Source organism: Diachasmimorpha longicaudata, unplaced genomic scaffold (assembly GCF_034640455.1).
Source record: "Diachasmimorpha longicaudata isolate KC_UGA_2023 unplaced genomic scaffold, iyDiaLong2 ctg00000055.1, whole genome shotgun sequence".
Lineage (NCBI taxonomy): Eukaryota > Metazoa > Arthropoda > Insecta > Hymenoptera > Braconidae > Diachasmimorpha > Diachasmimorpha longicaudata.
In genome coordinates, this window is record NW_026973895.1 from 1,104,608 (window position 1) to 1,119,889 (window position 15,282).

The window sequence follows — 15,282 nt, forward strand, 5'->3', positions numbered from 1 at the left end:
CCTTCCAACAGCGGATCGCTGGAGAAATTCACCTGCTTCCGCTGTCATCAACCTGGACATTTCGCCCGTGAATGTCCTAGTTATCCTACCCCAATAAGACGAAATCCTCCTCCCCAATATTATCCCCAACAACCCACACAAAACCAACCCCAACGAACCCCCCCTTCCTATCCCCATTACTCCCAACAACCATATCCCCCTCAGGGAAACTAAGATCGGGGGGGACCAATAATACCTCCCCCCCACGACCAAGACGCCCGTACCCACAAAAACGCGTACGTTTCCAATTGACGACTGACGTGACAAAAAACCCTCCTCCAAACCTTGAATCCCACATTCCTGATCATCCCCCAACAATACCTGACCCTGACCTTCCCCTTCCACCCCCTGAAAATTTTGCCGATCCCCCTATCCCAGTCACCACCCCCTCACGCCCTGTAATTAACCCCGTAAATCCTACCCCTAAAAATCCCACTAAATCCCCTGCTCCCCTAGCTACCTCTCCAGACCCAGTCAGCACCCCTATAAATCCCATCCCTAAACTCCCTACCCAAGCAACCCTTCCCCCTTCTCCCGTTCCCTCTACCTCTGCCCCTTTACCTTCGACCCCCATACCACAAACTTCCTGCATCCCCACACCCCGCCGACGCCAAAAAACCCCGATTCCCAGCAACCCTCCCCCCGAAGAGATCCCGACCCTACTGACCCTGACAGCCAATGACCGAAATAATCCCGATTTTATTACCTATGAAGATTTTTTAACCCTCGTCTATGATGACCCCTCCGAGAATAGATATTTTGCCCAGCTTAACCTTGGTAGGATGAAGCTACGGACCTTGATCGATTCCGGTGCTAATCGATCTTTCATCAGCACCGAAATAGGACCCCATTTGCGTAATTACGCTGTTGACGTCGGTGAAGACGTTATGCTAGGAAGCGGGGAATCAAGGCCCCTTGAAGGATGTGTCGCAATGCGACTGATCTCCGAGTCCCATTTTAGTATTATCCCTTTTCGGCTTACTAATGCCTTAGCTTTTGATTGCGTTCTCGGGATGGACGCCCTTCAACAATTAGGGCTTAACCTCGAGTGTCGAAAGTATTATCGAGATGACCCTGCCCGTCCCTTTATTACCCTAACTGCTCAACCCCTCACTATTTGGTACCCTTCAGACGGACCTTCTCCTAAACCTATCAACCTCGACAGACCCCCTCCCTGCACCCTCACCTCCCTAGCCATTATCCCAGAGGATCAATCAGCTTTTCTGAGAGAGAAATTTAAAAGCTGGATCAAACCTGCCCCAGAAGTCGCTAACGTTTGTCCCCTATTGACGATGCATATTGACACCCAAGGACATCCCCCTATACGCAGCCCCACAAGACGATACGCCCCCCAAATTCTTAAAGTTGCCCAAGAGAAAACTAAAAAATTATTAGAACAAGGAATAGTAGAACCGTCCCAAAGCGATTGGTGTAGTTGGCCCGTATTAGTCAGAAAACCCGATGACAGTTATCGATTATGCATCGATTACCGCCCCCTTAACGCTGTTACAAAACACCTAGCCGTCCCCATGCAGAGTCTTGAAGATTTACTTGACTGTGCTCATGGAACGGTCTATGTGTCCAAAATAGATGTTAGCCAAGCCTTCCATCATATCCCCCTGGACGACGAAAGTAAGGAGAAAACTGCCTTCGCGATCCCTGGACTACCCCCCGGTTTATTTCAATACAAGCGAATGCCCTTTGGGCTGAAAAATGGCCCTGCCATGTTCCAGCTCCTCACTGACATGATAATTCCCGCCCAATGGTCCACCAATGTCCGTAAATATGCGGACGACTTCCTGATTTTTACCCGAACTTTAGAGGAACACGAATGGTTCGTTTCCCAACTCCTCAAAAGACTGCAGGACAATAACCTGACAGTAAATCCCGACAAATGCTCCTTCCTATGTGACCGACTTGAATTCCTTGGATATATCCTCACCCCTGACGGATTAGCTGCTGACCCTGAAAAGACTGCCCCTATCACTAATTACCCCCCACCCCGAAATATCAAGGAATTACAACGATTTCTTGGTATGGTAGGGTGGTATTCCCGATTCCTGCCCCAATTATCCAACGACAAAGTCCCCCTCCTCCTCCTCTTACATAAAGACCAACCCTGGACCTGGACCGACGATCAACAGACTGCCTTCGACGCCCTTAAACAATCCCTCATCACCACCCCCGTCCTCGCCCGACCTGACTTCGACAAGCCCTTTACCATCCAGACTGACGCCAGTGACGTTGCCATCGGAGCCGTCCTTACGCAAGAGTCCGAATTTGGTTCCGACCATTTAAATAATAAAGCCTCCCTTGGCTCTGACCGACCCATTTATTTCGCTAGCCGAATTCTTACCCCGGCTGAGCGTAATTATACTGTGACCGAAAGAGAATGCCTCGCAGTCCTGTGGGCTATTAGAAAATTCCGCCCCTATCTCGAAGGAAGTAAATTTAGAGTTATCACTGATCATGCTAGCCTGAAATGGCTAGTGAATTTCAAGAACGCCACCGGCCGAGTAGCCCGTTGGGCCCTCGAACTCCAGTCCCATGACTTTGACCTAGTCCACCGTAAAGGATCCCTTCATGTTGTCCCCGACGCCCTTTCCCGTATTTGCCCCATACCCTAGCCGCCCTTGACCTAATGCAATCCTCCCCTGACAGATGGTACCAGAAGAAAAAGACAGACGTCAAAGAAAATCCCCATAAATACCCCGACTGGACAGTAGACGACGACGTTTTATACTATTTACGCCCCTGTCCCCAGATTGATCCGACAGTCCCCGATCTGAACCGATGGAAGACCGTTCTTCCCCCGGGACTCAGACTTGCTACTATTCAGGATGCCCATGACAGTCCCTATGCTGCCCATGGAGGTATCGATAAAACGTACCAAAGGGTTTCGACTTATTTCTATTGGCCGGGTGTTTATCGCGATGTCGCTAAGTATGTCCGAGCTTGCCCCTCCTGTCAGCGATATAAATCGATCCAAACCGGACCCCGTGGATTAATGCGCGAGCGGACGACCACCGAACCCTGGTCCACCGTCGCAGGTGATATTATGGGCCCCTTTCCCCCCAGTCGTAGCCAAAACCGGTACATACTTGTCCTTGAGGACGTTTTCACCCGGTATGTAGAATTAAAACCCCTTCGAAAGGCCACTGCAAAAAATATTTGGAAGATCCTGTATGAAACAGTGATCCTGCGCTGGGGAAAACCGCAGTTTTTCCTCAGCGATAATGGTACGGAATTTGTAGGAAAAGACTTGGCCCAACCCTTAGCCCAATTAGGAATTACCCACATAACCACCCCTCCCTACCATCCCCAGTCCAACCCTGTCGAACGAGTTAATCGATCCCTGAAACCCATGCTTGGCATTTATACGGGAGAAGATCATAGGAATTGGGACCAATTTCTACCCGAATTTGCCTTCGCCCTCAACACCTCAGTCCACTCCTCCCTTGGCCTTTCCCCAGCATTCCTGAATATGGGTCGTATCCCTGCTCCCCCCAGTCCTATTGCCGAATCAACCCCCAAATCACCTGAACCCTTAACCTCGTCACCCCCGGGACCGTGGCAGTCGCGCGTTGAGCGTATGACTTATTTTTATGACCTCGCACGAAAATATATGGGTGAAGCTTTCGCGAAGCAAGCCGAACGGTATAACCTCGGACGGAAAGATCTCGCGTTCGCGGTCGGAGACCTGGTTCTACGAAAACATCGCCCCCTCTCCCATGCCGCTACCCATTTCACCGCAAAGTTAGCCCCTAAATACGACGGCCCCTACCTCGTCTTAAACGTAATTTCCCCTATAATGTATGACTTGGAAGACCCCCATGGTAATCGAATCCCCAAAATTCACATATCTGACCTCAGACCCTTTGTCTCCCGCTCCCCTTTAGGTATCACCGACGATGCTAAGGATGAAAAGGACTCCCCTCTTCGGGAGAGGGCCATATCGTGCCCCAGTGGGGGAGGTAACCCCCAAAACGCCACCCCCCACCCAGGAATGGTGGGAGATGGAGGAGATGCTCCATCAAGCCCGGATGGAGACGGACCAGTACCGCCAATACGGGCACCCACCGGTCAGGAGCCCCCCCAGGACGAGGACGTCGGAGACGTCCACATACAGGACCCCGGAGACGTCAACCAGGGAAGACTCGGAGGAGCCCTCCCTTCCCCCCTCGCCCGTTCCCTCCCTGGACATCCCCACCCCTCGCTCACTCTCCCCCATCGAGTATCCCCACTTCCAACCCACCTCGTCAGAAGACGAGGTCGCCCCCGAAAAATCCCCACTCTCCCCCTCACCAACCCCCGAGACCTTGAGCCCGTCGCCAACCGGCTCCGATCCCGAAATCCCTGATTTCCCCCTTCAACTATCCCCCCTCAGACGTCCACCCACCCCACGAATCTCCCTCATGAGCCTCCACACCCCCTCCACTTCCTCACACATCCCCCAAAATCAACCCCCAAAACCCATCCCTGCTCTGATGTCCCTTCACATCCCTCGACCCGCAAACCTCCCTCCCAGCTCCGTCCCTTCATCCCCCAAACCCTCTATCAATCGCTCCCACAAACCCTCTCCCCAGCGTTCCCATTACGTGAGGCGAGCCCCTGGATTCCCCCAATTGGCCCCCATCCCCAAGCACTCCCCCCTCCTCTTCACCGGTTGCTGGAAGTGCAACGGGGCCCATCAGGCTAGTATTTGCCCCATCGGTGCCCGCCGTTGTTACTTCTGTGGCCGGTGGGGGGAGGATGTTCGTACCTGCCCCGACTGCAGGCTCCTACCCTAAGAAGATCCGGTGGATGACCCATGAACTCTGTCTTCTTTCATTTTGTTCTTTCGTTTCTTTTTCATGTACAGTTAGTATAATGTGTATTTTTTCTTTTATAATAAATATTCTGTACAGTTCATAAATTACCAATTATGATTTTTAGTTGACCTTATTGACGCTCCCCATAGTTTATACGCTAGATTAGGATAATTATTGTTGTTAAGCGGAAAAGTCACCCGCGGAGAAACTCTGCTGGGTTGAGGGAAAAGCAGGGGTATCTTTTAAGTTTGATAAACTAACTTTGCTAAGCTGTTCTAATCGCCTACTAGCCTCTCTTCCAGCTCGCTGCTCCTGGAGTCGACGTTGGATGAATCCGTACAAAGGTTTGATTTCGTTCAACATGGGGTTGTGGAAACCCCATGTATTCTCTACCCCCGGGACAGCTGTGACGAGGCAACAGAACCTTAGAGGTTATGTTGATTTTCCCCCTCCGCACGCCCCCTATTTTTACTAAATATTCATGCACTTATTTATACACCGTTGGAGAGCCCCTTTCCTTAGTTCCTTCCCCTTCCCCCAATCCCCTACTCACCGCGCTCGGACAGCGCGAGAAACACCAACAAGAAGCACCACTGAAGGATGGGATGACGTAGGCCGTCCCCCTCCTTCCCGCGGTCCCCTACTCACCGCGCTCAGCCACCAACGTGAGAGGATGATGACGTAGCGCGTCCCCCTCCGCCGCAGTCCCCTGTTCGCCACGCGCTACAGGACAATGGGCGCACACGCACGTTGCGTAGTGCGCCACCCCGCCGCCCCTCAGCCCCCGAAGATGCCCACAAGCATCGATCGGTGGATCAGGGGAAGGTGAAGAACTCACCCCGGAAACGGACGAAATGGGGCCGAGGACCCCCGAATACTTCGGGGAGTTCCTCAAGTGGCCAATAACTCGTCACTCGTCGTTCAGCTGTCGATTAAGACAACACAGTGTGCCCCGTCATTCTATATAATAAATCGCGGAAGAGTAGTTGAGTGGCCCAGGACGTGCGAGCTGGAAAAGAGGCTCATACTGGACCAGGATCAACCTGTTGCCCCCCAGGAAGAGGCACAGACCCGGAGGACCCCAAATAAGGAGGACAGGACCCCCAGAAATAAGGGAAATTGGCATCACCCGAGTGAGTACCCTTTCTTTTCCCCTCATCACCCAGCGGCATCATTCTCCCCAATTACAATTCGCGGAACCCCTCCAACGGTGTAAATCATTATTATTTCTTTTCTAGGGATTATTAATATTCTGATTGTATTGTTTCTAATATTATTATTGTTGGATCCCTCAATTCTTCCCCTTTTGTTTCAAAGTAGAGCCACCCCCTTTTTTCATTATATAATATAAAAAGTGGTCCGACAAGTGACCTGCCTGCCCCCCACCCCTGAGATATTCCAAGAAACAGGCATTATTTTCTATATTGTAATTTAAACAAAACATTGTAATTCTATTAATTAATATTTATAATAAATGTACTTAATATAACAGCCTCTGCCCTGTTTTATTTAATAATTGACCCGCCCCCTAATTTAAATAATACTAAATTAGGGAAAAGGTCACAATACATATTCGTTTTTACGACATCGTGGGAATCTCCGTTTTTTGACTGCACCTAGAGGAAATCTGGCATCATATTCGGTTTCAGCACGTCAATTAACCAAGGAAACTGATGCAACATCGTTTTTTTCGCGACCACATCTCACGAAAAACTCAATCATAGAAGTTGATATTCGTGGTCGATATGATGGCATATAACTTGAGTACACATTGTCGTAGGCTGATGAAACCACGTGCAATAGCTTCGTCTCGTCGAACTACACGAGTGCAATGCGGGAAGCCTGCTCGGCAATGATTTGGCTTAGAGAAAAAGTCGATTATACATATGCGTTTTTACGACATCCTGGGAATGACTTTTTTTGGCTGCACCTAGACGAAATCTGGCATCATATTCGGTTTCAGCACTTCGGATAACCAAGGGAACTGATGCAACATCGTTTTCTTGGCGACCACAGTTCACGAAAAACTCAAACAGAAAAGTTGATATTCGTGTTCGATATGATGGCATATAACTTGAGTACACATTGTCGTAGGTCGATGAAACCGCGTGCAATAGCTTCGTCTCTTCGAACTACACGAGTGCAATGCGCGAATTTAGGGTGGGAACCATTAGGCTTCCAGAAAAAGTCGATTATACATATTCGTTTTTACGACATCGTGGGAATCACTGTTTTTTGGGTGCTCCTAGACGAAATCTGGCATAATATTCGGTTTCAGCACGTCAAATAACCAAGGAAACTGATGCAATACCGTTTTCTTCGCGACCACAGCTTACGAAAAACTCAATCATAGAAGTTGATATTCGTGTTCGATATGATGGCATATAACTTGAGTACACATTGTCGTAGGCCGATGAAACCGCGTGCAATAGCTTCGTCTCGTCGAACTACACAAGTGCAATACGGGCAGTTTGCGTGGGAACGATTAGGCTTCGAGAAGAGATCGATTATACATATGCGTATTTACGACTTCAAGGGAATCACTTTTTTTGGCTGCACCTAGACGAAATCTGGCATCATATTCGGTTTCAGCACATCAATTAACCAAGGGAACTGATGCAACATCGTTTTCTGAGCGACCACAGCTCACGAAAAACTCAAACATAGAAGTTGATATTCGTGTTCGATATGATGGCTTCCAACTTGAGTACACATTGTCGTAGGCCGATGAAACCGCGTGCAATAGCTTCGTCTCTTCGAACTACACGAGTGCAATGCGCGAATTTAGGGTGGGAACCATTAGGCTTCCAGAAAAAGTCGATTATACATATTCGTTTTTACGACATCGTGGGAATCACTGTTTTTTGGCTGCACCTAGACGAAATCTGGCATCATATTCGGTTTTAGCACATCAAATAACCGAGGAAACTGATGCAACATCGTTTTTTTCGCGACCACAGCTCACGAAAAACTCAAACATAAAGTTGATATTCGTGTTCGATATGATGGCATATAACTTGAGTACACATTGTCGTAGGCCGATGAAACCGCGTGCAATAGCTTCGTCTCTTTGAACTACACGAGTGCAATGCGCGAATTTAGGGTGGGAACCATTAGGCTTCCAGAAAAAGTCGATTATACATATTCGTTTTTACGACATCGCGGGAATCACTGTTTTTTGGCTGCACCTAGACGAAATCTGGCATAATATTCGGTTTCAGCACGTCAAATAACCAAGGAAACTGATGCAATACCGTTTTCTTCGCGACCACAGCATACGAAAAACTCAATCATAGAAGTTGATATTCGTGTTCGATATGATGGCATATAACTTGAGTACACATTGTCGTAGGCCGATGAAACCGCGTGCAATAGCTTCGTCTCTTCGAACTACACGAGTGCAACGCGCGAATTCTGCGTGGGAACGATTAGGCTTCGAGAAAAAGTCGATTATACATATTCGTTTTTACGACATCGTGGGAATCACTTTTTTTTTGGCTGCACCTAGACGAAATCTGGCATCATATTCGGTTTCAGCACATCAATTAACCAAGGGAACTGATGCAACATCGTTTTATGGGCGACCACAGTTCACGAAAAACTCAAACATAGAAGTTGATATTCGTGTTCAATATGATGGCATTTAACTTGAGTACACATTGTCGTAGGCCGATGAAACCGCGTGCAATAGCTTCGTCTCCTCGAACTACACGAGTGAAATGCGCGAAGTTTGCGGGGGAACGATTAGGCTTCGAGAAAAAGTCGATTATACATATTCGTTTTTACGACATCGTGGGAATCACTTTTTTTTTGGCTGCACCTAGACGAAATCTGGCATCATATTCGGTTTCAGCACATCAATTAACCAAGGGAACTGATGCAACATCGTTTTCTGATCGACCACAGCTCACGAAAAACTCAAACATAGAAGTTGATATTCGTGTTCGATATGATGGCTTCCAACTTGAGTACACATTGTCGTAGGCCGATGAAACCGCGTGCAATAGCTTCGTCTCGTCGAACTCCACGAGTGCAATGCGGGAAGCCTGCTTGGGAACCATTTGTCTTTGAGAAAAAGTCGATTATACATATGCGTTGTTACGAGATCGTGGGAATCACTTTTTTTTGGGTGCTCCTAGACGAAATCTGGAATAATATTCGGTTTCAGCACGTCAAATAACCAAGGAAACTGATGCAATATCGTTTTCTTCGCGACCACAGCTCACGAAAAGCTCAATCATAGAAGTTGATATTCGTGTTCGATATGATGGCATATAACTTGAGTACACATTGTCGTAGGTCGATGAAACCGCGTGCAATAGCTTCGTCACTTCGAACTACACGAGTGCAATGCGCGAATTTAGGGTGGGAACCATTAGGCTTCCAGAAAAAGTCGATTATACATATTCGTTTTTACGACATCGCGGGAATCACTGTTTTTTGGCTGCACCTAGACGAAATCTGGCATAATATTCGGTTTCAGCACGTCAAATAACCAAGGAAACTGATGCAACATCGTTTTCTGAGCGACCACAGCTCACGAAAAACTCATACATAGAAGTTGATATTCGTGTTCGATATGATGGCTTCCAACTTGAGTACACATTGTCGTAGGCCGATGAAACCGCGTGCAATAGCTTCGTCTCGTCGAACTCCACGAGTGCAATGCGGGAAGCCTGCTTGGGAACCATTTGTCTTTGAGAAAAAGTCGATTATACATATGCGTTGTTACGAGATCGTGGGAATCACTTTTTTTTGGGTGCTCCTAGACGAAATCTGGAATAATATTCGGTTTCAGCACGTCAAATAACCAAGGAAACTGATGCAATATCATTTTCTTCGCGACCACAGCTCACGAAAAACTCAATCATAGAAGTTGATATTCGTGTTCGATATGATGGCATATAGCTTGAGTACACATTGTCGTAGGTCGATGAAACCGCGTGCAATAGCTTCGTCTCTTCGAACTACACGAGTGCAATGCGCGAATTTAGGGTGGGAACCATTAGGCTTCCAGAAAAAGTCGATTATACATATTCGTTTTTACGACATCGCGGGAATCACAGTTTTTTGGCTGCACCTAGACGAAATCTGGCATCATATTCAGTTTCAGCACGTCAAATAACCAAGGAAACTGATGCAATACCGTTTTCTTCGCGACCGCAGCTTACGAAAAACTCAATCATAGAAGTTGATATTCGTGTTCGATATGATGGCATATAACTTGAGTACACATTGTCGTAGGCCGATGAAACCGCGTGCAATAGCTTCGTCTCTTCGAACTACACGAGTGCAATGCGCGAATTTAGGGTGGGAACCATTAGGCTTCCAGAAAAAGTCGATTATACATATTCGTTTTTACGACATCGTGGGAATCACTGTTTTTTGGCTGCACCTAGACGAAATCTGGCATCATATTCGGTTTTAGCACATCAAATAACCGAGGAAACTGATGCAACATCGTTTTTTTCGCGACCACAGCTCACGAAAAACTCAAACATAAAGTTGATATTCGTGTTCGATATGATGGCATATAACTTGAGTACACATTGTCGTAGGCCGATGAAACCGCGTGCAATAGCTTCGTCTCTTCGAACTACACGAGTGCAACGCGCGAATTCTGCGTGGGAACGATTAGGCTTCGAGAAAAAGTCGATGATACATATTCGTTTTTACGACATCGTGGGAATCACTTTTTTTTTGGCTGCACCTAGACGAAATCTGGCATCATATTCGGTTTCAGCACATCAATTAACCAAGGGAACTGATGCAACATCGTTTTATGGGCGACCACAGTTCACGAAAAACTCAAACATAGAAGTTGATATTCGTGTTCAATATGATGGCATTTAACTTGAGTACATATTGTCGTAGGCCGATGAAACCGCGTGCAATAGCTTCGTCTCCTCGAACTACACGAGTGCAATGCGCGAAGTTTGCGGGGGAACGATTAGGCTTCGAGAAAAAGTCGATTATACATATTCGTTTTTACGACATCGTGGGAATCACTTTTTTTTTGGCTGCACCTAGACGAAATCTGGCATCATATTCGGTTTCACCACATCAATTAACCAAGGGAACTGATGCAACATCGTTTTATGGGCGACCACAGTTCACGAAAAACTCAAACATAGAAGTTGATATTCGTGTTCAATATGATGGCATTTAACTTGAGTACACATTGTCGTAGGCCGATGAAACCGCGTGCAATAGCTTCGTCTCCTCGAACTACACGAGTGAAATGCGCGAAGTTTGCGGGGGAACGATTAGGCTTCGAGAAAAAGTCGATTATACATATTCGTTTTTACGACATCGTGGGAATCACTTTTTTTTTGGCTGCACCTAGACGAAATCTGGCATCATATTCGGTTTCAGCACATCAATTAACCAAGGGAACTGATGCAACATCGTTTTCTGATCGACCACAGCTCACGAAAAACTCAAACATAGAAGTTGATATTCGTGTTCGATATGATGGCTTCCAACTTGAGTACACATTGTCGTAGGCCGATGAAACCGCGTGCAATAGCTTCGTCTCGTCGAACTCCACGAGTGCAATGCGGGAAGCCTGCTTGGGAACCATTTGTCTTTGAGAAAAAGTCGATTATACATATGCGTTGTTACGAGATCGTGGGAATCACTTTTTTTTGGGTGCTCCTAGACGAAATCTGGAATAATATTCGGTTTCAGCACGTCAAATAACCAAGGAAACTGATGCAATATCGTTTTCTTCGCGACCACAGCTCACGAAAAGCTCAATCATAGAAGTTGATATTCGTGTTCGATATGATGGCATATAACTTGAGTACACATTGTCGTAGGTCGATGAAACCGCGTGCAATAGCTTCGTCACTTCGAACTACACGAGTGCAATGCGCGAATTTAGGGTGGGAACCATTAGGCTTCCAGAAAAAGTCGATTATACATATTCGTTTTTACGACATCGCGGGAATCACTGTTTTTTGGCTGCACCTAGACGAAATCTGGCATAATATTCGGTTTCAGCACGTCAAATAACCAAGGAAACTGATGCAACATCGTTTTCTGAGCGACCACAGCTCACGAAAAACTCATACATAGAAGTTGATATTCGTGTTCGATATGATGGCTTCCAACTTGAGTACACATTGTCGTAGGCCGATGAAACCGCGTGCAATAGCTTCGTCTCGTCGAACTCCACGAGTGCAATGCGGGAAGCCTGCTTGGGAACCATTTGTCTTTGAGAAAAAGTCGATTATACATATGCGTTGTTACGAGATCGTGGGAATCACTTTTTTTTGGGTGCTCCTAGACGAAATCTGGAATAATATTCGGTTTCAGCACGTCAAATAACCAAGGAAACTGATGCAATATCATTTTCTTCGCGACCACAGCTCACGAAAAACTCAATCATAGAAGTTGATATTCGTGTTCGATATGATGGCATATAGCTTGAGTACACATTGTCGTAGGTCGATGAAACCGCGTGCAATAGCTTCGTCTCTTCGAACTACACGAGTGCAATGCGCGAATTTAGGGTGGGAACCATTAGGCTTCCAGAAAAAGTCGATTATACATATTCGTTTTTACGACATCGCGGGAATCACAGTTTTTTGGCTGCACCTAGACGAAATCTGGCATCATATTCAGTTTCAGCACGTCAAATAACCAAGGAAACTGATGCAATACCGTTTTCTTCGCGACCGCAGCTTACGAAAAACTCAATCATAGAAGTTGATATTCGTGTTCGATATGATGGCATATAACTTGAGTACACATTGTCGTAGGCCGATGAAACCGCGTGCAATAGCTTCGTCTCTTCGAACTACACGAGTGCAATGCGCGAATTTAGGGTGGGAACCATTAGGCTTCCAGAAAAAGTCGATTATACATATTCGTTTTTACGACATCGTGGGAATCACTGTTTTTTGGCTGCACCTAGACGAAATCTGGCATCATATTCGGTTTTAGCACATCAAATAACCGAGGAAACTGATGCAACATCGTTTTTTTCGCGACCACAGCTCACGAAAAACTCAAACATAAAGTTGATATTCGTGTTCGATATGATGGCATATAACTTGAGTACACATTGTCGTAGGCCGATGAAACCGCGTGCAATAGCTTCGTCTCTTCGAACTACACGAGTGCAACGCGCGAATTCTGCGTGGGAACGATTAGGCTTCGAGAAAAAGTCGATGATACATATTCGTTTTTACGACATCGTGGGAATCACTTTTTTTTTGGCTGCACCTAGACGAAATCTGGCATCATATTCGGTTTCAGCACATCAATTAACCAAGGGAACTGATGCAACATCGTTTTATGGGCGACCACAGTTCACGAAAAACTCAAACATAGAAGTTGATATTCGTGTTCAATATGATGGCATTTAACTTGAGTACATATTGTCGTAGGCCGATGAAACCGCGTGCAATAGCTTCGTCTCCTCGAACTACACGAGTGCAATGCGCGAAGTTTGCGGGGGAACGATTAGGCTTCGAGAAAAAGTCGATTATACATATTCGTTTTTACGACATCGTGGGAATCACTTTTTTTTTGGCTGCACCTAGACGAAATCTGGCATCATATTCGGTTTCACCACATCAATTAACCAAGGGAACTGATGCAACATCGTTTTATGGGCGACCACAGTTCACGAAAAACTCAAACATAGAAGTTGATATTCGTGTTCGATATGATGGCATATAACTTGAGTACACATTGTCGTAGGCCGATGAAACCGCGTGCAATAGCTTCGTCTCTTCGAACTACACGAGTGCAACGCGCGAATTCTGCGTGGGAACGATTAGGCTTCGAGAAAAAGTCGATTATACATATTCGTTTTTACGACATCGTGGGAATCACTTTTTTTTTGGCTGCACCTAGACGAAATCTGGCATCATATTCGGTTTCAGCACATCAATTAACCAAGGGAACTGATGCAACATCGTTTTATGGGCGACCACAGTTCACGAAAAACTCAAACATAGAAGTTGATATTCGTGTTCAATATGATGGCATTTAACTTGAGTACACATTGTCGTAGGCCGATGAAACCGCGTGCAATAGCTTCGTCTCCTCGAACTACACGAGTGAAATGCGCGAAGTTTGCGGGGGAACGATTAGGCTTCGAGAAAAAGTCGATTATACATATTCGTTTTTACGACATCGTGGGAATCACTTTTTTTTTGGCTGCACCTAGACGAAATCTGGCATCATATTCGGTTTCAGCACATCAATTAACCAAGGGAACTGATGCAACATCGTTTTCTGATCGACCACAGCTCACGAAAAACTCAAACATAGAAGTTGATATTCGTGTTCGATATGATGGCTTCCAACTTGAGTACACATTGTCGTAGGCCGATGAAACCGCGTGCAATAGCTTCGTCTCGTCGAACTCCACGAGTGCAATGCGGGAAGCCTGCTTGGGAACCATTTGTCTTTGAGAAAAAGTCGATTATACATATGCGTTGTTACGAGATCGTGGGAATCACTTTTTTTTGGGTGCTCCTAGACGAAATCTGGAATAATATTCGGTTTCAGCACGTCAAATAACCAAGGAAACTGATGCAATATCGTTTTCTTCGCGACCACAGCTCACGAAAAGCTCAATCATAGAAGTTGATATTCGTGTTCGATATGATGGCATATAACTTGAGTACACATTGTCGTAGGTCGATGAAACCGCGTGCAATAGCTTCGTCTCTTCGAACTACACGAGTGCAATGCGCGAATTTAGGGTGGGAACCATTAGGCTTCCAGAAAAAGTCGATTATACATATTCGTTTTTACGACATCGCGGGAATCACTGTTTTTTGGCTGCACCTAGACGAAATCTGGCATAATATTCGGTTTCAGCACGTCAAATAACCAAGGAAACTGATGCAACATCGTTTTCTGAGCGACCACAGCTCACGAAAAACTCATACATAGAAGTTGATATTCGTGTTCGATATGATGGCTTCCAACTTGAGTACACATTGTCGTAGGCCGATGAAACCGCGTGCAATAGCTTCGTCTCGTCGAACTCCACGAGTGCAATGCGGGAAGCCTGCTTGGGAACCATTTGTCTTTGAGAAAAAGTCGATTATACATATGCGTTGTTACGAGATCGTGGGAATCACTTTTTTTTGGGTGCTCCTAGACGAAATCTGGAATAATATTCGGTTTCAGCACGTCAAATAACCAAGGAAACTGATGCAATATCATTTTCTTCGCGACCACAGCTCACGAAAAACTCAATCATAGAAGTTGATATTCGTGTTCGATATGATGGCATATAACTTGAGTACACATTGTCGTAGGTCGATGAAACCGCGTGCAATAGCTTCGTCTCTTCGAACTACACGAGTGCAATGCGCGAATTTAGGGTGGGAACCATTAGGCTTCCAGAAAAAGTCGATTATACATATTCGTTTTTACGACATCGCGGGAATCACAGTTTTTT

The 15,282-nt window shown here is 46.2% G+C and overlaps 1 protein-coding gene across 1 annotated transcript; it reads left to right on the plus strand.

Annotated features, from left to right (window-relative positions):
• Positions 1-3,536: 3,536 nt before the first annotated feature.
• On the plus strand, positions 3,537-4,829 carry LOC135171607 (uncharacterized). Its single transcript, XM_064138236.1, has one exon. It carries the CDS (start codon positions 3,951-3,953, stop codon positions 4,827-4,829), a length of 879 nt encoding a protein of 292 aa, XP_063994306.1. The 5' UTR covers positions 3,537-3,950.
• Positions 4,830-15,282: the final 10,453 nt, after the last annotated feature.

What these genes read in the sequence shown, in the direction of transcription:
- LOC135171607 (XM_064138236.1), top strand. Translation starts at nt 3,951, where the DNA reads ATGCTAAGGATGAAAAGGACTCCCCTCTTCGGGAGAGGGCCATATCGT.